Here is a 22,949-nt window from a genome sequence, read left to right on the forward strand (position 1 = left end):
CTCTGCAGATGACATGATCTATGCATAAAACCACAAAAATCCACCAAAAAAAATCTAAAACCCTACTAGTAATAATAAATGAACTCAGGAAAGTTGCAGGATACAAAATCAACATACAAAAATCACTAGCACTACTGAAGGATCCAAGATGGTGGACTAGAGGGAAGCTGCATTCCTTTTCGATTTGTGACTCTGGATACAAGCAGAAGAAATACCATTTTTCTGAGAGGCAGTCTTCACTGCCCACTGACACCCTGCAGCTTACCCCCGATTCGTCCACAGTGATAGCCTATCCTCTGCCAGCATATTGCCTGCCTTTTAAATGCAGATCACTCGCTGACCACCACCTATCATCCACCTTTTGCTCACCTCTTGCCTGCCCGTTGCCTGCCATCCCCCATCACCCAACGACCACCCACCAATTGTTTGCCATTAGCCTGCAGACTCCCCCCTCTCACACCACAGACCACCATCAGATCACCTGCTGCCCTCTGTCATCTAGAAGTCCATTGTCACAGTACCCACAGGTTTGGTTACACATAGCCACCACCATCTTGAGACACAGCCAGGGCCTGCAGGTTTGCTGCCACCATCTCAGGGCATAGCACCTCAGTCTGGGGACACAGGCAAGGGCCTGGAGATATATTGGGGTACCTGCAGGTCTGCTTCATGTGGTAGTGGCTGCCATCTGGCTGCCTCTTTGCAGAGTCCCTCCTTTGTGTTAGTATATCCCTGGTGGTCTCTCTGCAAGTTGAAAGGGCATTTGAGATCATGGGACTACAGCAAGGCAGGGTCTGGGGAAGCTGAAGAACAGGTGCATCAGATTGTAGCTAGGCTTGTGTGGGTCAGTCTGGGTCTGATAACCTGTGGAAAGCTGTAGACTAGGGGCAGTTCCCTGGGGAGAGCACAGGTTGAAGAATCTGTAGAAAACTGGGCTCTCTCCAGCTCAATGAGTCCTGAAGTGTGCAGAGATGGAAGAGGTCAGCTACAGTGGGTGGGAAGAACGAAAGAGGGTGTGAGGGCATCATGCTATTGACTCACCCACCCAATTGGTCCAGCACCCACAGGACTGGAGTTAACATCAAACTTCAGACAACCCCACCCATTGGTGAGGAAGGGAAGCTGAGAACATTTCTGAAAGCCTACAAAAGCAATCATTCAATTTTCCATTGAGACTTTGCTTTTATTTTTTTCACTTTTCTCTCACACCTCTACTGTCTTTGAACCCAAATATTTTTCATGCATCAATTTATTGAGAAATGGGATGTCTAAATAATATATTACAGTGTTGTTGTTTTTTAATATTTTTACTTTTAATAAAAAATCTGTATGTTTTTTCTCTCACTTGTCTCCCTGGATTCTCTTTATCACTTCTCTCACAATAACAGCCAACCTCTATTAATTCCTCCCTAATTCTTACTATAAATTTTTACATCTATCTTCTCTCCTCCCTCATAAATATCACACCTTACACTATTTCTGTTCCTTCATTGTCCATCATTTGAAAGGATAAACCCTTTTAGCAAACTTACTTTTTATATTGTAGACAATAATTGAGCCCTTTATTTCCATTTATTATGACAAAACTATAAATGCCTTAATAGGAGACATTTGGTTTTAGGTTGCATATTGTTTGCATTGGGTGCTGTTACTATTGGTCTCCCCCTTAAAGGTGAGGTACTGGATCCTACAGGGTAGAATCTGTATTGCCTCAGATCCATACCATTAGCTGAGAAGACACACACACAACATAAAAAAACAAGGTAAGAACTCGAAAAACAAATCAAGATGTTCCAACAACAGAAGTCATAGACAACACAGTAGAAGAAATGTCAGAGGAGTTTAGAGGGTACCTAGTTAGATTGATCCTCAAAATAAAAGATGGTATGGAAGAGAAAATACAGGAAGTGAAAGATCACTTCAATAAAGAGGTGGAGATTGTAAAAAGGAATCAAGCAGAAATTCTTGAAATGAAGATTAAAAATTCAATGGAAAAACAGACTAGACCACTTGGAAGACAGAACCTCAGACAATGAAGATAAAATAAACTCTTAAAAATAAAGTTACTGTATACAGAAAATGGTAAGAAACCATGAACAGAACTTCCAAGAAATATGGGATAAGATGAAGAGACCAAATTTAAGACGTATCCAAATAGATGAAGGCATGGAGATACAAACCAAAGGAATGCACAATCTTTTTGATGCCATAATATCAGAAAACTTCCCAAATCTAAAGAACGAAATGGAAAATCAACTACAAGAGACTTACAGGACCCCAAATGTACAATATTACAGCAGACCCACATCAAGTCACATTATAATGAGACTGAATAACATACAGAATAAGGATAGAATTTTAAAGGCTGCAAGAGAAAAAAATCAAATTACAGATGGGGGAAACCAATTCAAATTTCAGCTGATTTCTAAAACCACAACCTCAATACCAGGAGATCCTGGAATAACATATCAAGCTCTGAAAGAAAATGGATGCCAAACAAGAATTTTATATCCAGCAAAATTAAGCTTCAAATTTGAAGATGAAATAAAAACCTTCCATGATAAACAGAAGTTAAAAGAATTCACAACTGGAAAGCCTGCACTTCAGAATATTCTCAGCAAAATATTCCATGAGGAGAAAATGAAAAAAAAAAAAAAAAACAATGAAAGTCAGCAAAGGGAGGAACTACATTAAAGGAATAATCAATCAAAGGAGAAACTAAGTCAAGTTAAAGAACACAAATAAACCAAAATGACCAGGAATACAAATCATATCTCAATTATAACACTGATTATTAATGGCCTAAACTCATCAATAAAAAGACAGACTGGCAGATTGGATTAAAAAATAAGACCCAACAATATGTTGTCTCCAAGAGACTCAACTCATAGGCAAAGACATCCACAGACTGAAGGTGAAAGGTTGGGAAAAAACATATCACTCACAGGTACTGCATAAACAAGAAGGGGTTTCCATCCTCATATTAGACAAAGTGGACTTCAACCAATCAAAGTTAGTCAGAAGGGACAAAGAAGGTCATTTCAAATGCTTAAGGGAATCATACATCAACAAGACATAACAATCATAAATATATATACCCCAAACAATGGTGCATCTACATACATCAAACAAACCCTTCTCAATTTCAAGAATCAAAAAGACACAACACAATAAGCCTAAGTGACTTTAATACACCTCTCTCACCACTGGATAGATCTTCCAAACAAAAACTAAACAAAGAAACTGTAGAATTAAATGATACAATCAATAATTTAGACTTATCAGACATATATTGAGTATTTCATCCATCACCAAGCAAATACACTTTCTTCTCAGTAGCACATGGATCCTTCTCTAAAATGGACCATTTGTTATGCCACAAAGCAATGCTCAGGAAATACAAAAAAATAGAAATACTATCCTGCATTCTATCAGATCATAATGGAATGAAACTAGAAATCAGCAATAAAATTAAAAAATGGAAGCTACTCTAACACCTGCAGACTAAATAGCATGGTACTGAATGATGAATGGATAACAGAAGAAATCAGGGAGGAAATAAATACTTAGAGGTAAATAAGAACACTGATAAAACATATCAAAATCTCTGGGAAACCATGAAGAGAGTGCAAAGAGGAAAGTTCATTGCACTGAGCTCATACATTAAAAGAATAAAAAGTCAACAAATAAATGACTAACATTATATCTCAAAGTCCTATAAAAGGAACAAATCCACACCAAAAGTAGCAGAAGACAGGAAATAATTAAAGTCAGAGCTGAAATCAATGAAACTGAAATAAAAGAAACAATTTAAAAATTTGACAAAACAAAAAGTTGATTATTTGAAAAAATAAATAAAATTGATAAACCCTTAGCCACACTAACAGAGAGAAAACTTAAATTACAAAAATTCACAATCAAAAAGGAAACATCACAACACACACTAATGAAATACAGGAGATAATCAGAAACTATTTTAAGAACTTATATTCCAACAAAATAGAAAATCTCAAAGACGCAGGCCATATAGCCTATCTCGTCGAGTGCCTGCCTCGCATGCTGGAGTCCTGGGTTCGAGTCCCCAGTACTGTGGGATTGCAGAAATAACCAACAAATGAAAACAAAAATCTCAAAGACATTGACAAGTTTCTAGAGACATACTATCTACCCAGACTGATACAAGAGGACATATACAATTTAAACACATCAATTTCAAGCAATGAAACAGAAGACACCATCAAAAACCTACCAAGCAAGAAATGCCCAGGACCAGATGGATTCTTAGTCAAGTTCTACAAGACCTTCAGAGAAGAATTAGCATCAATACTCCTCAAATGATTCCATGAAATAGAAAAGGAGGGAACCCTTCCAAACAAATTCTAGAAGGCTAGTATCCCCCTGATACCAAAAGCAGACAAAGATGCACCAAGGAAAGAAAACTTCAGACCAATATCCCTGATGAACATAGATGCAAAAATTCTAATAAAATTCTGGCAAATCACATACAAAAACATATTAAAAAGATAATGCACCACAATCAAGTGGGGTTCAGCCCAGGGATGCAAGGTTGGTTCAACATATAGAAATCAACAAATATGTAATATATCACATCAATAGACTTAAAGACAAGAATCATATTTCAATAGATGCAGAAAAAGCATTTGACAAAATACAGCACCTCTTCATGTTCAAAACACTAGAAAACCTAGGGTTAGTAGGAAAATGCCTCAACATTATAACAGCTATCTATGATAAACCCATGGCCAACATCATTCTAAATGGACAAAAATTGAAAGCATTCCCTCTAAGAACTGGAACCAGACAGGAATGTCTTCTCTCACCACGTCTATTCAACACTGTCCTTGTAACTCTAGCCAGAGCAAATCAGACAGACAAAAAAAAAAAAATTAAAGGGATATAAATAGGAAAAGAATAACTCAAACTATCACTATTTGCTGATGATATGATTCTATATTTAGAAGATTCAAAAAATTTCATTGGAAAACTTCTAGAACTCATAAATGAATTCAGCAAAGTAGCAGGATATAAAATCAATACCCATAAATCAAATGTTTTTCTATATATAAGCAATGAATCTACTACAAAAGAAATTAGGAAAACTATCCCATTTACAATAGCCTCAAAAAAACAAAAATAAAATAAAACACTTGGGAATCAATCTAACAAAAGAGGTGAAAGACCTCTACAATGAAAACTATAGAACACTAAAGAAAAAAATTAAAGAAGACCTTAGAAGATGGAAAGATTACCCTTGTTCTTGGATAGGCAGAATTAATATTGTCAAAATGACCATACTACTGAAAGTGGTATATAGATTCAATGCAATTCCTATTAAAATTCCAATGATATTCTTCATAGAACTAGAAAAAGCAATCATGAAATTCATTTGGAAAAATAAGAGACCTAGAATAGCCAAGGCAATCTTTAGCAAAAAGAGTGAAGCAGGAGGCATCACAACACCAGACTTTAAACTATACTACAGAGCAATAGTAACAAAAATGGCATGGTATTGACACCAAAATAGATATGTAGTCCAATGGTACAAAATAGAAGACACAGAGACAAACCCACGTTAATATCGTTATCTCATACTAGACAAAGGTGCCAAAAACATACATTGGAGAAAAGATAACCTCCTCCACAAATGGTGCTGCAAAACTGGAAAATCACATGTAACAAAATGAAATTAACCCTCCATTTCTCACCCTGCACAAAAATCAACTCAAAGTGGATCAAAGACTTAGGCACTAGAACAGAGACCCTGAACCTAACAGAAGAAAAAGTAGGCTCATATCTTCATCATGTCATCTTAGGACCTGACTTCCTTAACAAGACTCCTAAAACACAAGATGTAAAATTAAGAATCAATAAATGAGATGGACTCAAACTAAAAAGCTTCTCAGAAAAGGAAACAATCAAGAATGTGGAGAGCCTACAGAATGTGAGAAAATCTTGACCACATACATCTCAGAGCACTAATCTTCAGAATATATATGAAGAACTCAAAAAAAAAACACTAAAAAACAAATAACTCAGTCAATAAATGGGCTAAGGAACTGAACAGACACTTCACAGAAGAAATACAATTGATCAACAAACACATCATCATCTCTTGCAATTAGAGAAATTCAAAACTATGCTAAGATTTCATTTCACTCCAGTCAGAATGACAATTATCAAGAATATAAGCAATAAGTTTTGGCGAGGATGTGGGGAAAAAGGTACACTCACACATTGCTGGTGGGACTGCAGATTGGTACAACCACTCTGGAAAGCAGTATGGAGATTCCTTAGAAAACTTGGAATGGAACCACTATTTAATAAAGCTATCCCATTCTTCAGTTTATACCCAAAGGACTTAAATACAGCATATTACAGTGATGCAGTTACATCAATGTTATAGCAACTCAATTCACAATAGCTAAACTATGGAACTAACCTAGATGTCCTTCAACAGATGAATGGATAAAGAAAATGTAGTACACATACACGATGGAATATTACTTAGCCTTAAAGAAGAATGAAATTATGGCATTTGCAGGTAAATGGATGGAACTGGAGACTATCATGCTAAGTAAAATGAGCCAATCCCAAAAAAACAAAAGCAAAATGTTTTTTCTTCTAAGTGAATGCTGATCCATAATGAGGTATGGGGAGGGAAGAATGAAGGAACTTTGGATTATGAAGGAACTTTGAGGAGTGAGGGGAGGGTTAGGATTGTGGGGATGGGAAGGACAGATGGAAGGACAGTGGAATGAGACAGACATTATTATTCAATACACATGTATGATTACACTACTGGTATGACTCAGCACCATGTATACCCAAAGGAATGTGAAATTATGTTTCCTTCATGTACTATGTGTCAGAATGCATTCTACTGTCATGTATAACCAATTAGAACAAATTTTTTAAATTTTTTAAAAATAAAGTGATGCTATAGGGGAAATAGGAAAATAAGTCAAACTATCACTATTTGCTGATTTGACTATATGCCAATAGTGAATTATCTAAAATAAAAATCAAGAAAACAATTCCATTTACAAAGAATTAAATACCCAGGAATAAATTTAACCAAAGAGGTGAAATATCTTTATAGTGGACATTATAAAACATTAATGAAAAAAATTGAAGAGGACACAAAAAAGTAGAAATACATCCCACGTTCATGAATTGGAAGAATGGATATTAGAATGCCCACACTACACAAAGTGATTGACAGACTCAGTACAATCCTTATCAAAATACCAATGGTATTCTTCACAGAAGTAGAAAAAAATAATTCTAAAATTTAGGTGGAACCACAAAAGGACTCAGAAAGCCAAAGCCATCTTGAGCAAAAAGAACAAATGGGGGGGGGCATTACACCACCTATTCACAATGAAATACTTTTGAAAAGGAAACTTTTATGACAACATGAATAAACCTGGAGGATATTATGCTAAGTGAAATAAGCCAGGCACAGAAAAACAAACACTGCATGATCTCACTTACATATGAAATCCTAAAAAGCGTAATGTATAGAATTAGAATAGCACGGTAATTACTGGAGATTGGGGGATGAGACATAGATGTTGAGTATGGAATACAAATTTCTAGTTAGAATGTATGAATTAGTTTTCAAGATCTATTGTATAGCCAGGTGACCACAGTTAGCAATGTGATATATATTTTAAAATTGCTAATGTGTTTTAAATGTTCTCACTACAAAAAACTTATAAATATATGAGGTGATGAATAAACTAGCTGGCTTGCTATAATCATTCGTGTGTGTGTGTGTGTGTGTGTGTGTGTGTGTGTGTATCAAATCATCACTGTCCCTACTATGGTTTGAATGTGACATACTATGGTATGTCTCCCAAGAATTCACATGTTGGAAACTTGGTTCCCATTGTTGTGACATTGAGAGATGGAGGAATGCTGAAGAGGTGGGGTGACCTTCAAGAGGTGCCCTTGGAAGGGATTAAGTCATTCTTGTGGGACCAGTTAGTTCTTGAGATTTGTTACAGATGAGGGAGCTCTTCCCCGAATTCCTTCCTGACTTCCTTTCTTGTGACATGATGCCTCCCTCTGGCTTGTGCTCCTGCCACAATGCTATCTGCCATGAGATGACACAGCCAACGGTCCCTTACCAGAGTCAGCACAACACTGTGTGGACTTTCAGCCTCAAAAAATGTGAGCTAAATAAATCTTGTTTACAATAAGTTTCAAGTATCATTAGAGTAATGGAAAGCTAATATAGTACTCCCGTAAATATAGGCATGTGCTATTTGTCAATTTAAAATAAACAAACATAAAAGGTTTGTACAGATTTCAGACCACTCAGGGCTTCTAATGTACAAATTTTATGACGGCAGTCATGAATTGAACTAAATGTGGCTTAGGGAGTCAACTTTTTGTAATACAGCATTATCTAAAACTAAGATCCAAGGTGACATAAACCCTGTAGCTCAATGCCTCACACTTACTTTGCCTTTTATATTTCAAAGTGTTTCTCCATACACTATTCAGTCTTTCAGGTATCATTGTGTCCTGGAAGACTTCTAGAAGAGCACCTCCAAGATTTCATTGCACTTATAAAATCTATAATTATAGCCTACTAAAACCAGTCCCTTGAGAGCAGTGAACAGCTTACTTATTCTCTGAAACCTCAGAGGTTGTGACATTAGCTAACAGGAGATAAGTCTATCACCAACAAAATGTCCACGTGCTGACATTTCTTCCAAGGGTAGAGCCTAATTTTCCTCTCCTTGATGTAGGATGAACTTCGTGACTCAATTTTTAATGCATGGAATACAGTGGAAGTGATCATATGTGACTTTCAAGAGTAGAGCATAAAAGGCATTGTGGTTTCCTCCTTGCTTTGTTCTCCTGGTTGCTTGCTCTGAGGTAAGCTAGTCACGCATGGTGATATACTCAAATGGTCCTATGAGGATGTACTTTTAACCAATAGCCATCTGAGCAAACCACCTTGGAAGCAAAATCTTCAACTCCAATCCAGCCTTCCAATGACTGCAACCCCATCTGACACCTTGGCCACAACCATGAGTGACCCCAGGCTGGAACAACCCTATTTGGTTATTCCCACTGCCTCACCCAAAGAAACTGAGCTAACATATTCAGTATTTTAAGCTTTATGGTAACTTGGTACACAAGCAATAAATAACTAATCCACCCATGATGGTAAGTAATAGTAGTAAGGGAGATAAAGTAATTTCATTACTTGTAATTTATAAGATTAGAAAAATAATAGTGAAAGTAATACTGTAATTGTCATATTTTGGTTTAGTATTCTAGGTACTCCACACACACTATTATCAACTTACTCTTCATAAGAATAGCATGAGACAAATGGTAATATTTTCATTTTACATATAGGGAAATGCAGACTTAGATTTAGTCATTTAGCTAAAATGCTAATGAGTGGCACACACACACAAGAATTAAGAACCCAGGCCTCCGTGTTCTAAATCTCATACTCTTAACTACTGGGCACGCTCTGTCTCCATACATGGTTGCCCACTGGGAATGCATGAAAGGTATCAACCAAGGCTGTCTCCTACCTTTCAAAGGTCCTAGGCATATTTGCCTCCATGGGTCCCTTTTTCCTCTGAAAATACTAAAAATTATATAGTGTGAACATACTGTTATAAAAATCAGTATAACCAAGGATGGATTCATTATTATATATTCATTAGTAGTCTATTAATTTTTCCTCTATTTTTAAAGGAAGTTAAAATTGAAACATTGCCATGAGCCCCTAAAAGATTTGTGGATCTGGGTGGTAGACTGTTGTGCTAATGGATGGACACTAGGCCCTGATGTCAATTGTGCACAGAAATCAACTGAAAAGAAAAAAATCCCCCAAAACATTTGATTTTACATATTGAAAGTCAAAGAAATCACTTCTGTTGACAGTTCTGCTGCTTTTCTCCTCAGAGGTAGAGGGCACTAGATACTAGAGAACAGTGGCACCCTGCGGAAAGCCACCTATGACCTGCAATAAAACCAGGCTTGGTTGAGCTATTAGACAGGGAAATCTGGCTTCAGGAACTCACAAATACGGAAAATTGTTTGAGATTGCCTGAAGTACTGTGATGCCCGGAGACTGGTTCACTGCTGAATTTGAATACAGACCCTAGAAGTGAGAATGAACTGCTAGAGCCAATGGCCTGCTTAACTCCACCCCCTCCTACCGGTTCCCCTTTGATCTGTACCGCTATAAATAAACCAAGCTGGAGCTCCTTCCTTTGTTAGAGTCAGTCTCTTATGGATGGCCCAATCGGTCATGCCCCCGCTTCAAAACCCCCGTTCTGTCTCCTGTCGTTTTTTATTTCTTAGCTATTATTTCACATCCAGCCCATCCCTTCTACAGAAACCCTTTCCCTCGCCCACGCAGGACATGCTGGGAGAGGAACCAGTGGGGCTCGCTTTGGACTGGGCAGACTATACTGTGCATGTGGAGCTTGGTATCTCAGGATATGAGGTTGAAAGAAAGGATTCCAGGCCAGGAATTAAATCTATCTTCTGACAGAAGCTGGCAGTGCCTCTCTAGTCAACTGCATTCAGCTCTTCTTGCAAAGAAAGTCCATGAGAATAGTTCTGAGATCCTGCTCCTTGAGATCCTCTCACCCCTCTCTAGGTGAGATGCCTGAGGGCAGAGGGTAAGCCCTCAGAGTTAAACACCAGGAAACCAGAGACAGTAATAATGAAAAGAACAGTGGCTTTAAATCACATACAGACTTCAGCTTCTGCACCTGAAACTGTGGTTTTAGATGGATTTACTTTGGGATGCTTTAGTTTTCTCATCTGCAAAGTGAGAGCTATGTGGCATAAGTACTCACCAAATATTCACATTCCCTTCAAGTTCATAGTTCATAGCTAGCTAAGGGACTGTCAACAGAAGCCCACTGCAGAAGAATGCAGTTAAAATCTGGTATATTCTATATTGCTCCTCCCACAGCAACTTGGGAAGCCACATGTTCAATAGGGCATAGATTAAAAAAAAAAAAAAAGTGACCCAAATTCATGAGTTACTGACTGCAGGAAAGCTATACAAGAAGGTTCTCAGATCCACATTGAACTTTGAGTGAAAGTAAAATAAATTCCTACTGAAGGTTATATGTTACTGCATCATGACTTAGTTTTTCCTGACTAGGAGAGACTGTGAATGACAACTTTGATACATTATGAGGATTCAATAAGAAGATGAATGTAAAGCATCCAAAACAGTGAATTCATATTTTTTTCCTTCTCTATATTTGAAAACAGCATTTTGCCCTAAAGGATTCATCACTGTTCAACAGCTATTGCAGATTGCTTCCTGATAATATTTTAGTATTGGAACCTAGCCATGGAATTCTGGAGAAAATAAAGGAAGAATGTACACAGGCCTCCTCAACAGGAACTCCTATCACCCACAGAATGCGATACAAACACTTTGCAGCACCTAAATTCAACTCAACTATCCTGGAAGTGTAAAAAGAAGTAGGTGGGGGGAAAGTACAGAGATAGTATTTCTGGCATTATTTTAAATATCTGTTTGTGTGTCTTGTAGCTAGAGACTTGCAAATGCTGACTCAGGAAAATTACTCAGGATTTTGATTGAGGGCTTGCTGGAGCTCTAGGACATTACCTTATCTACAGTCTCAGCCTCCTGTGATTCAAGATTCTTAAACATGACAGATCAATATTATGTATTACAAAAATGCAGGTCCAAAGTAACGGCTTGCCCCACCTCCCACTGCCAGTAAGTGGCTAAATTACAACACTGCCCCTACCTCCTGGAGCTCTTTCTCCCCAATTACAGGTCACTCCAGGATTGGACAGCCTCCTATCTGGTCACTTCTTCCTTAGGCCACCTGCCTGAATGACGTCCATCAAAAAGGAACACTAAGATCCCATTTGGCATGCCTTTCCAGCATTCATTTCAATGTGATTTCTCTGGGCGCGCACTGGATTGACATAGCTATTAAAAGTCAGCCCTACCTCTGCAATCAGACGGAAAAGCTATGATCACCCAGGTTTTTCCAAGGGACCCTTTCAAAGAACATCATTAATTCTGAATGAACCTCTCCCTTCTAACACTTTCCAATTATAGTCTTGACATTCCTATTTTATGTTACAAAGTTCTTCTTCCATGTAATGAAAAAGAGTCTACTTTTTAAAGCATGTTCTTGGTAACCTAAGTATCTGTTTTAAATGTCTAAAATTAAAGCTAACAAGGACAAGCAACTTACCCTGCCTCCCATACTTCTGCACTCCTTTCCCAGGTCATATATTGTATTTGGAAAGGCCAAGTAAATAAATCCCATTATTCTCCAGGACTGGGAGCTTGCTACTTAAAATAGTTGACTCCTAAGTAGGAAAGTTTGAGTTTCTGGGGTGAGGAGGGAGCCAAGCATCTATTAGGCCCTGGCTGAAAGGCAGAAATCCACATGCGGAATGATAAATTCATTTAGAGAAGAGCTACCAAATGTAGTTTTCTTCATCTCATTACATTTCCAATAGAATCTTCCCTTCCCTTATATGTTGACAACAACACCTGTTGATTTTTCTCCAGCGTGTTCTGCCACCCATCCTGTGCCAGGCACTATGCTAGGTACTTTACATTCATCTCATGTAATCCTCTGCCAAGAGCCAAGTGAAGTAGGAATTAACTTGTTTAAAGATGAGGAAACGAGGCATACAGAAATCAAGCAACCACGCTAAAGTCCTAAACTGATACTGGAACTCGATTCTGTTTCTAAGACCTCTGGAGGACAGTGCTGGGGTTGGGATGCCCAAGAAAAGTGATACTTGAATTGTTTTGTGTTACCCGCGTTCTCCCCTTGGCAGAAAGAACTGGGAATATGTCTCTGGACTGCAAAGGATTGACTGGAATCTGATGGAGACAGAAAATAAAGGGTGAACAGTCACAGGACTTTCTTCTTCTGAAGCAGTGTGAATTCCGGCACGCTACAATCCCACATCATCTAGCTGAGATCAAAAAGTTGGCGGCTCCAGACTGACATAGACATAACTAAGCTGAGGAGTACAGGAACACAGTGTAGCTAATTAGACGCGATCTCGCCACAGTCTAGACAGTCTATACCCGCAAGTCCCTTCAACTTCACAGTGTGGCAACATCAGCTAGGGCTCCAGCCCTAATATATAGGTGGTAAAACCTCTTCCCCTGCACGCAACACGCAGGTGGCTAATACTTCGCGGGTGCCCCAGAAGCGCAGGTAATAAAACCCTCCATGTGCTCTTGGAAAGAGCAGATGGCAAACTCCCGCTTGTGCGCTCCAGGTGCGTTGGCGGCCAACATTTCTGAGCGCGCCCAACTGTGCAAGCTCCCGCCCACTCTACCTTAGGCTAAACTTCCACCTCCCCCAAAGTTCCTCATACCCAACGCCACAGCCTGTCCCTCACCTGCGTGGTGGAGGGCAAGGGCTGCACAGCCCGGCGGCGGCGACCGAAGCGAAACTTGGCCGCCTTGTAGATCTTCCAGTAGACAAATAGCACCACGCCAAGGGGCAGGTAAAAAGCGCCACAGGTGGAGAAGACGGCGTAGGAAGGTTCCTGGCTCACCTGACAGCGCTGGAGCTGAGCATCATACGCCTCGCCCCAACCGAAGAGCAGCGGGGCGAGGGCAATGAGCGCAGATAGTGCCCAGGTGAGTGCGATCATGACAGCTGAGGCTCGGCGGCGGGTGCGTAGCGTGTATTGCAGGTGACGCGTGATGGTCCAGTATCGGTCCAGAGCGATGGCCGCCACATTCCAGATACTGGCGGTGCAGCACAGCACGTCGAAGGAGATCCACACATGACACAGGCTGCGACCCAGCTGCCAACGTCGCCCGGCCGACAGTTCGCTCACCAGGCTCAGTGGCATCACCAGCGCTGCCACTAGTACGTCCGATACGGCCGTCGAGGCCACCAAGTTATGCGGCACGCGATGAAAGGCGCGAACACGCAGGATGGTGACCAGAACCAGCAGATTCCACAGGAAAGTGGCCGCGATCAGCAGTACGAGAAGCGTCACCACCAGCACAGTGAAAACAGAGAAGGGCAGCTCCCGGCCAGGCAGGTCCGCGCCTCCTGGGGTGGATCCAACGACCCCGCCGGGGGTTGGGCTACTGCTGCAATTCTCAGGTCCTAGGAGAAGAGCGATGCCATTGGTGGTCGCAGAGAGGTTAGTGGCTTCCATGCTGCGCTGGCTCCGGACCGCAGGGCAGGTACCTTACGCTTGGACCTAGAGCTATCTATACCTGGATCGAGCGGGTGGGGGCACAGAAGAGGGCACACTGCGTGTTCAGTGGAGGGCCGAGATGGATTTAGTTCGCTTTGTCGTGATCCCTCTTTTGGGCTGCCGTCTCTTTCGGGTGCTTCTACCTGGAGCCCTCGTGGACCCTCTTTTCCAGTGGAGAAAAACAAGAGATTAGACCTCTCCACTCTCTCCTGCTCCGTTCAGCTCACTGCGCCCTCCCATCTCACCGCGATCCCCGGGGCAACCGGCTGTCTGACGATTGGGAACCCAAGAGCGCCGCTCTGGGTCCGCGCGCAGGGGCGGGCTTGGAGAGTTACCCTCACCCCTCCCGCGGCGACTGAAGCTGAGCTGCACCTGGAGTGGGGCAGGAGGGGTTCGGAGAACCCACCAATAAGAACCAGGCCTGCAACGCAGTCCCCACCGGTCTCAGGGCTTCCGCCAGGCGGAAAGCATCCAGACTGTGGTAGTCTCCCACAAAGGTTTATAATCCTGTAGAAATTCCGTAGCCACCACCTCCGTGAATTCTCGGACCTGTCTGGTGGCACTGTTCCACATTGAAAATGTAGGGTGCCGCTGCATACCAGCCAGAGGAGTTTTGATTTTCTTTGGAATCTCGAGTCTACCAGTACCTAAAATAGAAAATCCAGGTATTGGAGAATTTAAAAAAGAAAAGAAAAGAAAAACTTCTAAACACCGCGCCCCCGGTCTCCCTCCCCCGTCCTGCTGCTTCATTCGCAGCCCTTCTGCCAGGCGAGGGCTACTAGCTGGCTAGATGCAAAAAAAAGCAGCTTCTGAGCAGTTTGGCAAAGACCTGGAAGAGGAATCTTTTCCAACCCTTTCCCAGCTCGAATCCCCATCCCCAAATCACCCCAACTTCCCATGCCCTCCCCTCCTTTTTAGTTTCTAATATCCTTATGTCTTCCAAGTTCAAACTGTAGGGTTTCCTTTTTTGTTTGTTTTGTGTTTGCTTTTGCTCTGCTAGGGATGGAACCCAGGGACTCAGTGCATGCTAGGCAAGTGCTCTACGACTGAGTCACACCCCCAGTTCCAGGAGTTATTTTTACTGACTCTTGGGCAAAGGTAGGAAACACTTAGAAACATGACATTCCTCTGGACCTCAACCAACCCTCTTCCCCATTTTCAGTCTCATACTTAGAACCCATAGTGAAATCAACCTAAAACTGCATCACCTCTGTTGGTGGGAGTAGAAGAGAAATATAAAGGACACAGAGCCCACACTGACCCTCCCCTTCATGGCAGCATAATTGGTTTTTACTGTCCCTCTGGGGGACAAAGAAGCAGGCTAACCTGTGTGTTCAAGAGAGCCCAATGGGCCCTGCACCCTGAAAGTGAACTCCCAGAGAGAAGGACTCTGGAAAGGCCACTCAAACTGAAGCAGGTAGAGAGATTTTCTTCCTGTGTTCACCCAGCAGCACTACCCCTAGAACCTGAGCTATCTTCTCTCGCTAGTGGGACACCCCAAGAATGCTCTCTCCTTTACCCTCCCCCAGCCCCTCACAAGTAGGCACCATCTACATTCTTGATACTGCGCATGACAGTTCTCACTCACATAGGCAGGACAACACATTCACAGGACATGAAAAAGTAACATATAAAGGAGTCAGAGTAAAAATACTTGGACTTACATTTAGGCTTAAGCTTAAAGTAGCTGATAAAAACATCAGAAATGGTGGACTATTCAGAGATCACAGAGATGGGGAAGTGGTGGTCAGGGGAGGCTTCTTGGAGGAGAGACTGCTGAAAATTTACAGAAGTATAAGAAGGAGTTCAGGTTGGGCATGAGGAATGGAGGAGGGCAGTCTGGCTCTGCTGTCAATGGCTGGGTGGAAGCCAAGTGCACATGGGGTGTGAAGGGTCCAGAAGAAAGCTGGATTTGGGATAACTAACCTAACACAGGGAATCATCCTTTATACTGTAATGAAAACTAGCCTTTGAAATACTTTTGCAATGATATCCTCCTCCGTTTTATTAAAAAAGCATAACGAAAGCAACAAATATTACAAATGTACAAATATTCATATTGGACCAGCCAGATATATGACATGCTTTGATTCTCAGTCTTTGCTCACCACATACATTTTCATGCCTAAAATCAATTTTTTTATTTTGCCAATTTCTCTTAACACTTTTCCTGTTCCAATATATTCTCTTCAGAGTTACCTTTTTCATATTGCTCCACTTTACCCGTTGGGAGACTGAGGAACTTGGATTTTCTGACACGGTCTTCTTGTCTTAAAAGTGGGGATAATTATACTTGTCATAAGATTGTTATAAAACTAAAGTGAGGTAAGGCCAGTAGTACAGGGTAAGTGTTCAGTACATGATGACCATTCTGGCTCTTTTTATCGAAACTTTAGTTTTGATTCTCTTCTAAATTTTAACATACATTGTTTTTATATAGCTTTAATCTCACAAATATTTGTAACAATGGAACACTTAATTTCAATTGAACTTACAACATTTTTAGGCACCATTCCCATTTGCAGATGCAAAAATGAAGATTTGTCAACTTGCTGCAATGGACTGAATTGTGTCCCCCTCCCCCAAAATTCATATGTTGAAGATTTAACCTCCAATGTACTACATCTGGAGGTAGGAACTATAAAGAGATAATAAGATTATATGAGGTCAGAAGGGTAGAACCCTTATCTGGTAGGATTAATGTCCTTTTAAGAGACACAAGAGAGCTCATTCTCTCTTTCTCCCCATGTGAAGACAAAGAGTGTAATGGTTAATTTGAATAGTCAACTTGATTGGATTAATAGATGCCGAAGATTAAAGTCTTCTGGGTATGTCAATAAGTGTGTGTCTAGGAATGATTGGCAAGTGGGATATTCAACTGAACAGAGACACTCCCTAAGCATGGAGCAGCACCGTCCAATAGGTTGGAGACTTGAATGGAATAAAAGTTGGAAGAATAAGGAAGCAGCAGCAGATGCAAGTTTGTATCTCCTTTAATGGGTCCTTGATTGCTGAGGCCATCAGACTCCAGCTCCTTCACTCTTCCAAAGCAGACTCTGACAGTGATTCTCCAGGGAGTTTCCAGAAGCCTTCAGTCCAGGACTGGGGTAGCATCATTAATCCCTTTTGTTCTGAGGTTTCAGCATCTTGGACTGCATAGCTACTGGTTCCTCCAGCTCTCTAGCCTGCAGACAGCCATTGTGTACTATCCAGATTCTGGCTGGGTAAGCCAATTTAACAAATCCTCCTTTTATAATCATACCTATAAATGTATCTCCTATTGGTTCTGTTTCTCTAGAGAATCCTGACTAATACACAGGGTAAGGCTTCTACCCACAAGTCAGAAAGAGGGTCCTTATCAGGAACTGAATTAGCACCTTGATTTGGATTTTCAGCTTTCAGAACTGGGAAATAAATTTCTGTTTAAGTCAACTAATGTATGGCATTTTGTTATAACAGCTTCAGCTAACGAATACACTTACTTTGAGTCTCCTAGCTGGAACTCAGCTTTCCGATTCCTTATTCCTCCTTTGTCCTTGACACCAATTTTACATTTACAGGACTGTGGAGTTCACTAATTGTTTTCCTTTAACTCTGTTAGTCAGTTTTACATCGCTGTGACCAAAATACCCAAAAAGACTAGCTTAGAGGAGGAACAGTTTTATTTTGGGTTCATGCTCTCAGAGGTTCAGTCCATGTTCAGCCAACGTTATCACTTTGGGTCTGAAGTGAGGCAAAACACCATGGAAGGGCAGGGGTAGAGGAAAGCTGCTCACCTCACAGCAGCTAGGAAGCAAAGAGAAAAGGAAGAGCTAGGGATCCAGGATATAACCCCCCAGGACCCGTCCCAGTGAACCATCTCCTCCACTGTCTTTAATTGCCTTTCAAATAATTAATTATCAAATGGCTTATCTCATTGATTAGGTCACAACTCTCAAAATCTGATTTTTTCACATCCTGTATTAACATAGGAGCTTTGGAGGGACATCTCATATCTAAACCATAACATTAAAAAGTCCATGTGCTCATCCTTTAAAAAATTCTTCTGTATCTCAATTACAAGCCTCCTGGGGCTTCCCCATCATCTCTAACCACTCTCCTGCCCAGTTGATTGCAGTCCAGCCACGCTGACCTCCTGCAGACCTCAACACCATTCGAATGTTCCCTTCTCAGGGCTTCAGGGCTGTTGTGCCATCCCTCTGCCTGGATGCGCTTCCAGGCATCATTTTCTGATCCCCCTCGAGTCTCTGCCTCTCTGCTTCCATCTCAGGCCGTCCCTCCTCACCACTGGATTTATGACCAATCACTCTACTGAAAGGTGTTCTTTAACTCACCACTCTACTTTCTTTCTCTTCATGGCACTGCACAGAAATAACATCATACTATTTATTTTGTTTCCTTTCCCATTATCTGCCTTCCCGGCTGAAATATGAGGTGTTCTTGTGCAGGAAATTTGTTCTGTGCAGTAGTATCCTTAGCCTTTGGCTCCATGCCAGGCACATAGTAGGTGACTCAATACATTTGAATGACTGAAGGATTGTTGAAAGAGATGATCCACAGGCCTGAAGATCCTTGAACATTTTTTGTTGGGCATGCCTAAAATACAAGTCCCTGACTGCTTGTTACCTAGGCCTTTTCTCACAGCTGTGCTTGTAGTGAGCAATCTTAAAGGATGAGGTAACCGCTTCCCTGGGTGAAAGGTAGACTTACTGCCACTTATTAAAGTGATGAATCCCAAGCTCAGTGCTTCTTTCCTGTAAAACAGCCTACTGCCTGTACAGGCATCCAATGTGGACTCTTTCTGCCACCTCGCAGGAATGGGAAAATATGGGAAACTAGTACAAACAAACACGAAGCTCTGACGACAACCCTTTTTTCCCCCAGTACTGAGGATTGAACCCAGAGCAGCCCTGGCCAAAGCCTTTGCCAGAGTAATAAAGTTGTGTGTTTCTGACCCAGAGATCTCATGACCTCTCCCAGTATCTATGGAATGGTAACAGCGTAGCTTGTTAGATTAAAAGTAGGGTAAAATCTCAGACCCTGCACAGTACTTGATGAACATTCAGTTTATTTATTTTTAAAATCATATAATTAGAATTTTTTCTCTTTTGGGAATATTTATTGATACATTTTCTCCCAAATTTAATAACTGAGTTAAATGTAGGAATGATTGTTCTTTTCGTATATTTTCAAATTGTACCTCAGAGAGATTTAATGAATTCACTGTTCTCTTACCTCCCATTTAAGAGAGAAATTGACAGATTTGCCCCAAATTAATTTTCTATCATTAAAAATGTTTAATTGGTGTGTAATGGTGTATTTTAATTGCTCAAATTTGTAGTGCTATAATGGCTAAAGGGCTGCAGTTTTCCCACATGGTGATTTATTATCTATATATTCTTTAATAGAACCATTTCATTCTCTTTTAAAGGACTCTAGGCAGTGACTTTTATGAATATTTATCAATTAGCATATTTTCATCAATTTGTTGTCATAAGAATTTTCTGTTCTTCCTTTCTCTGCATGTACTTGATTATATTTTATTGAATGAATTCTTGTTTTATACAATAGAATGCATTGACCTTGTCTCCATTGGTATCTTCAATTTGCTCAGTATTCACCAATTGCTTCTTATCTTGTTTCCACTATTAAAGGTTATGAATAATTTACAAATGTGATTCTTTGGTCACCCTGGAGCTGTGGCTGTGTTGGTAGATGTGGGTGCAGCCATCTCTCCTGCTTGCTGTGTGTAATCCTGTACAAGGGGTTCAGCCCTGATTCCTGAGTGCAGTCACTGTGGTGGTACCAAATGGGTATGATGCTGTTGACTGTGGAGGAGCTTTCATCTACTGGAGACCAGATCTACTTCCATAATAATCATAGTTCAGTAAAAAAGTGCTATCAGAGGGTTAGAAGTGCCAAGAGGGTTGGTGACCTTGCTGTGGGAGATAAATCCTGATGAGGAAAAGCTGTGCAGGTTCTGGGGGTTGCAGCTTTCGACCTGGGCCTTAAATAAGGGAATAATAAGTGGGGAGAGAGGAGAATGGAGGGCTACCTGGCAGGAGGAAGAAGATGAACCAAGCCTTGAAGGCAAAGCAGGAACAACAGGACCAAACCACCAGCAGAGAACAGCTAGGTGGTGTCCAGTACTAAGTCATAGTTCATTTACTTCTGGCTTGCCAATTTTTGATTTTGAAGAAAACCTAAGTAGAACATTTCCATTATCTTTATTCATCTGTTCCTTTCATTTCTCTTTAGTATTTCCACGTATCTCCCATGGTTATCTTTTGTGCAGTTATTAAAAAGCATTCGTTGTTCTTATATGTTCTTCCAAATGATTTTTAATATTATTTTATCAAATCCTTTTCTGGTTTCATCAAATCTCAGGCCAAGTGTTATCTCCTCAGAGAAGCTGATTTTGATGCTCTGGTTTGCTCCAGTCTCAGATTTGGATGGTGTCCCTGCTCTGACTGGATCCAGAAAACTTGCTGGGCAGGAATGTGTTTCTGGCCAGGGCTCTTCTAAGATCCTACCCACTCAAGGCCTGGAGTGGGCTCAGAAAACTGAAAGAAAAGAAGGAAGGAGGGAAGGGAAGGAGGAAGGATGGGAAGGAAACCAAGAACCAGCTCACTGAAGATGATGAACAGTAATTTGGGGTGTTTCATGATATCAGGAAGACATCAGGTCATAGAAGGTGAGGAGAAGGATCTGCTGAGCATGAAGTCAAGTAAAAAACAAACAGCAAAAGACAGAAAATATAAAACATTTATCTTTATTTTATTTTATTTAGTTGTGTTTTCTTTGACATTTATAGTCAGGGAAGATGTAAGGACAAGGTCAAACCTTACTCCTGTGCCACAACTTGAGCATCGCACCTCAGAACTGGCAGTTCACTGGGTCTCAAGCTTCAGCATATGCCAGAGTCACCTGGAGAGCTGGTTAAAACCCAGATTGCTGAGACACCCCCAAAGTTAGATCTGGGTTTGGGACCAGGGGTTTGCATTTTTAACAAGTACCCAGAGGATGCTGATGCCTGTGATACATGTTTTAAGAACTACTGAAGGTTCTCAATCCTTTACTACTTTTTATTTCCTTTATATAACTTGTTAACCCTCACTGTATGCCAAATACTGTTTGACAAATTGATACATTTATTTTCACAACAACCTTTTGAGATGTCTCTATTTCATGAGATTTTATTCCCTTTGTTCTACACATGAAGCAATATTCAATCATGCTACCAAAATCACAAAACTAGTTAAGTTCTAAAATCTGTAAGATTTTAAACTAATAAGAGGAACATTAAATGCTATAAAGAAGCCACACTGGGTCTGCCAGTCATGTGATCTTGTACATGCTACTTAACGCTTTTTGTCTCTGGGGATTATGATAGCACATATCTCATAGATTTGTTGGGAGGACCAAATGACTTAATTCACAAAGGATATTATAATTAAAGTATGAAATGTACATGATTTTCAGGGGTCTCAGCTACAGCATATGTTCCATAAGGACTAGAAGTTTGACCTGTTGGTTATTGGAACCTCCAAGACTAGACCCTGAATAAATATACCTTGTGTTGTCATTTGCCATGTGACATTTTCTTTTTAGATCAACATTACTAACAATTTTGAGATTCACTCTTTATTGCATTTGTATATGAACATCTAAATGCATTTACTATTCCACAACTTGGTCAGGGGTTCTCAACCTAAATACTACTGATAATTTGGACTGGATAAACTGTCCTATGCACTGTAGGATATTTAGCATCTTTGGGTTCTGCCCACTAGATGCCAGTAGCAACTCAAAATTGTGACAACTGAAAATGTCTCCAGACATGCCAAGTTTACCCTGTGGGGTAGAATTGCCTTTGTTGAGAACCATAGGTCTGGTAATACAGATGTCTCCAGCTGGCATGTCCTATCTCAACTGTCCTACTAGACCACAGGAAGTCTTAGTCCTACCAGGTTCCCTTCCTATAGCCTCCCAGAAAAAAGATCTGTAGTACTGGCATGGCTCCTTGTCTTAGTTCCCCATGAGAAAACAGTTCTTTTACAAGGAATCACATGGAGAACTTTTGGGGCTGGATATGGCTGTTCTGTACAACTACATTTAAAGGGTTAGCCATCTCCCTGCATTCAAGGGCTCTTAAGGATGCCATCTCCTGGAAGTTTGAGCCTCAGTCCCTCACTCCTCATATCCTGGCCATTTCCAAAGGTCTGCCACCCTAATGACCACTCCCATTAGAAACAAAGGATCCTCCTGAGGCCTTGCCTTGGTCTCTCCCCTCACCTAGACAAAACCACCACTCCCAAAGAGGTGCACCCTCCTATTCCCCAAGTCACAGTTACTCAATCAGCCATGACATGACACCTTGTGTTGATAGGGGACAGATAAATGTGAGTGGTGGGAACATAATGTTAAGGGAATAATTCTATAAACTGGGCCCCCTGTTCTGACCCCCACATGCTTTCTTTTCCAAGAAATAATTTATCTGTAGCCCTGCCTGGCCTAAGTGGACAGGATATGTTACATACCTCAGCAAACTACCTGTTATCTGCAGAGAAATGCAGGTCCAAAATTATGTCCATAAGAAGAAGCCAAGTTACCCTGAAGGGGGAGATTTTGCGTGCCTTTTCACAAACCAGATCCTGAATCTCAGGGAGATAAGGATAAGTCCTCCTAACCATAAA

At 40.8% G+C, this 22,949-nt stretch overlaps 1 protein-coding gene across 1 annotated transcript in view; it reads right to left on the reverse strand.

Moving 5' to 3' along the window:
- The window catches only part of LOC124978891 (5-hydroxytryptamine receptor 5B), a 36,604-nt gene extending 22,009 nt beyond the window's left edge, over positions 1–14,595 (reverse strand). The window contains exon 1 of the mRNA XM_047542802.1: positions 13,435–14,595. Within this exon, the coding sequence (XP_047398758.1) occupies positions 13,435–14,211 (777 nt within the window). The 5' untranslated portion in view covers positions 14,212–14,595. The remainder of the gene's footprint in view (positions 1–13,434) is intronic.
- Between the last annotated feature and the right edge of the window lie 8,354 nt (positions 14,596–22,949).

The sequence above is a fragment of the Sciurus carolinensis genome, chromosome 3 (assembly GCF_902686445.1).
Source record: "Sciurus carolinensis chromosome 3, mSciCar1.2, whole genome shotgun sequence".
In the NCBI taxonomy this organism is placed as follows: domain Eukaryota; kingdom Metazoa; phylum Chordata; class Mammalia; order Rodentia; family Sciuridae; genus Sciurus; species Sciurus carolinensis.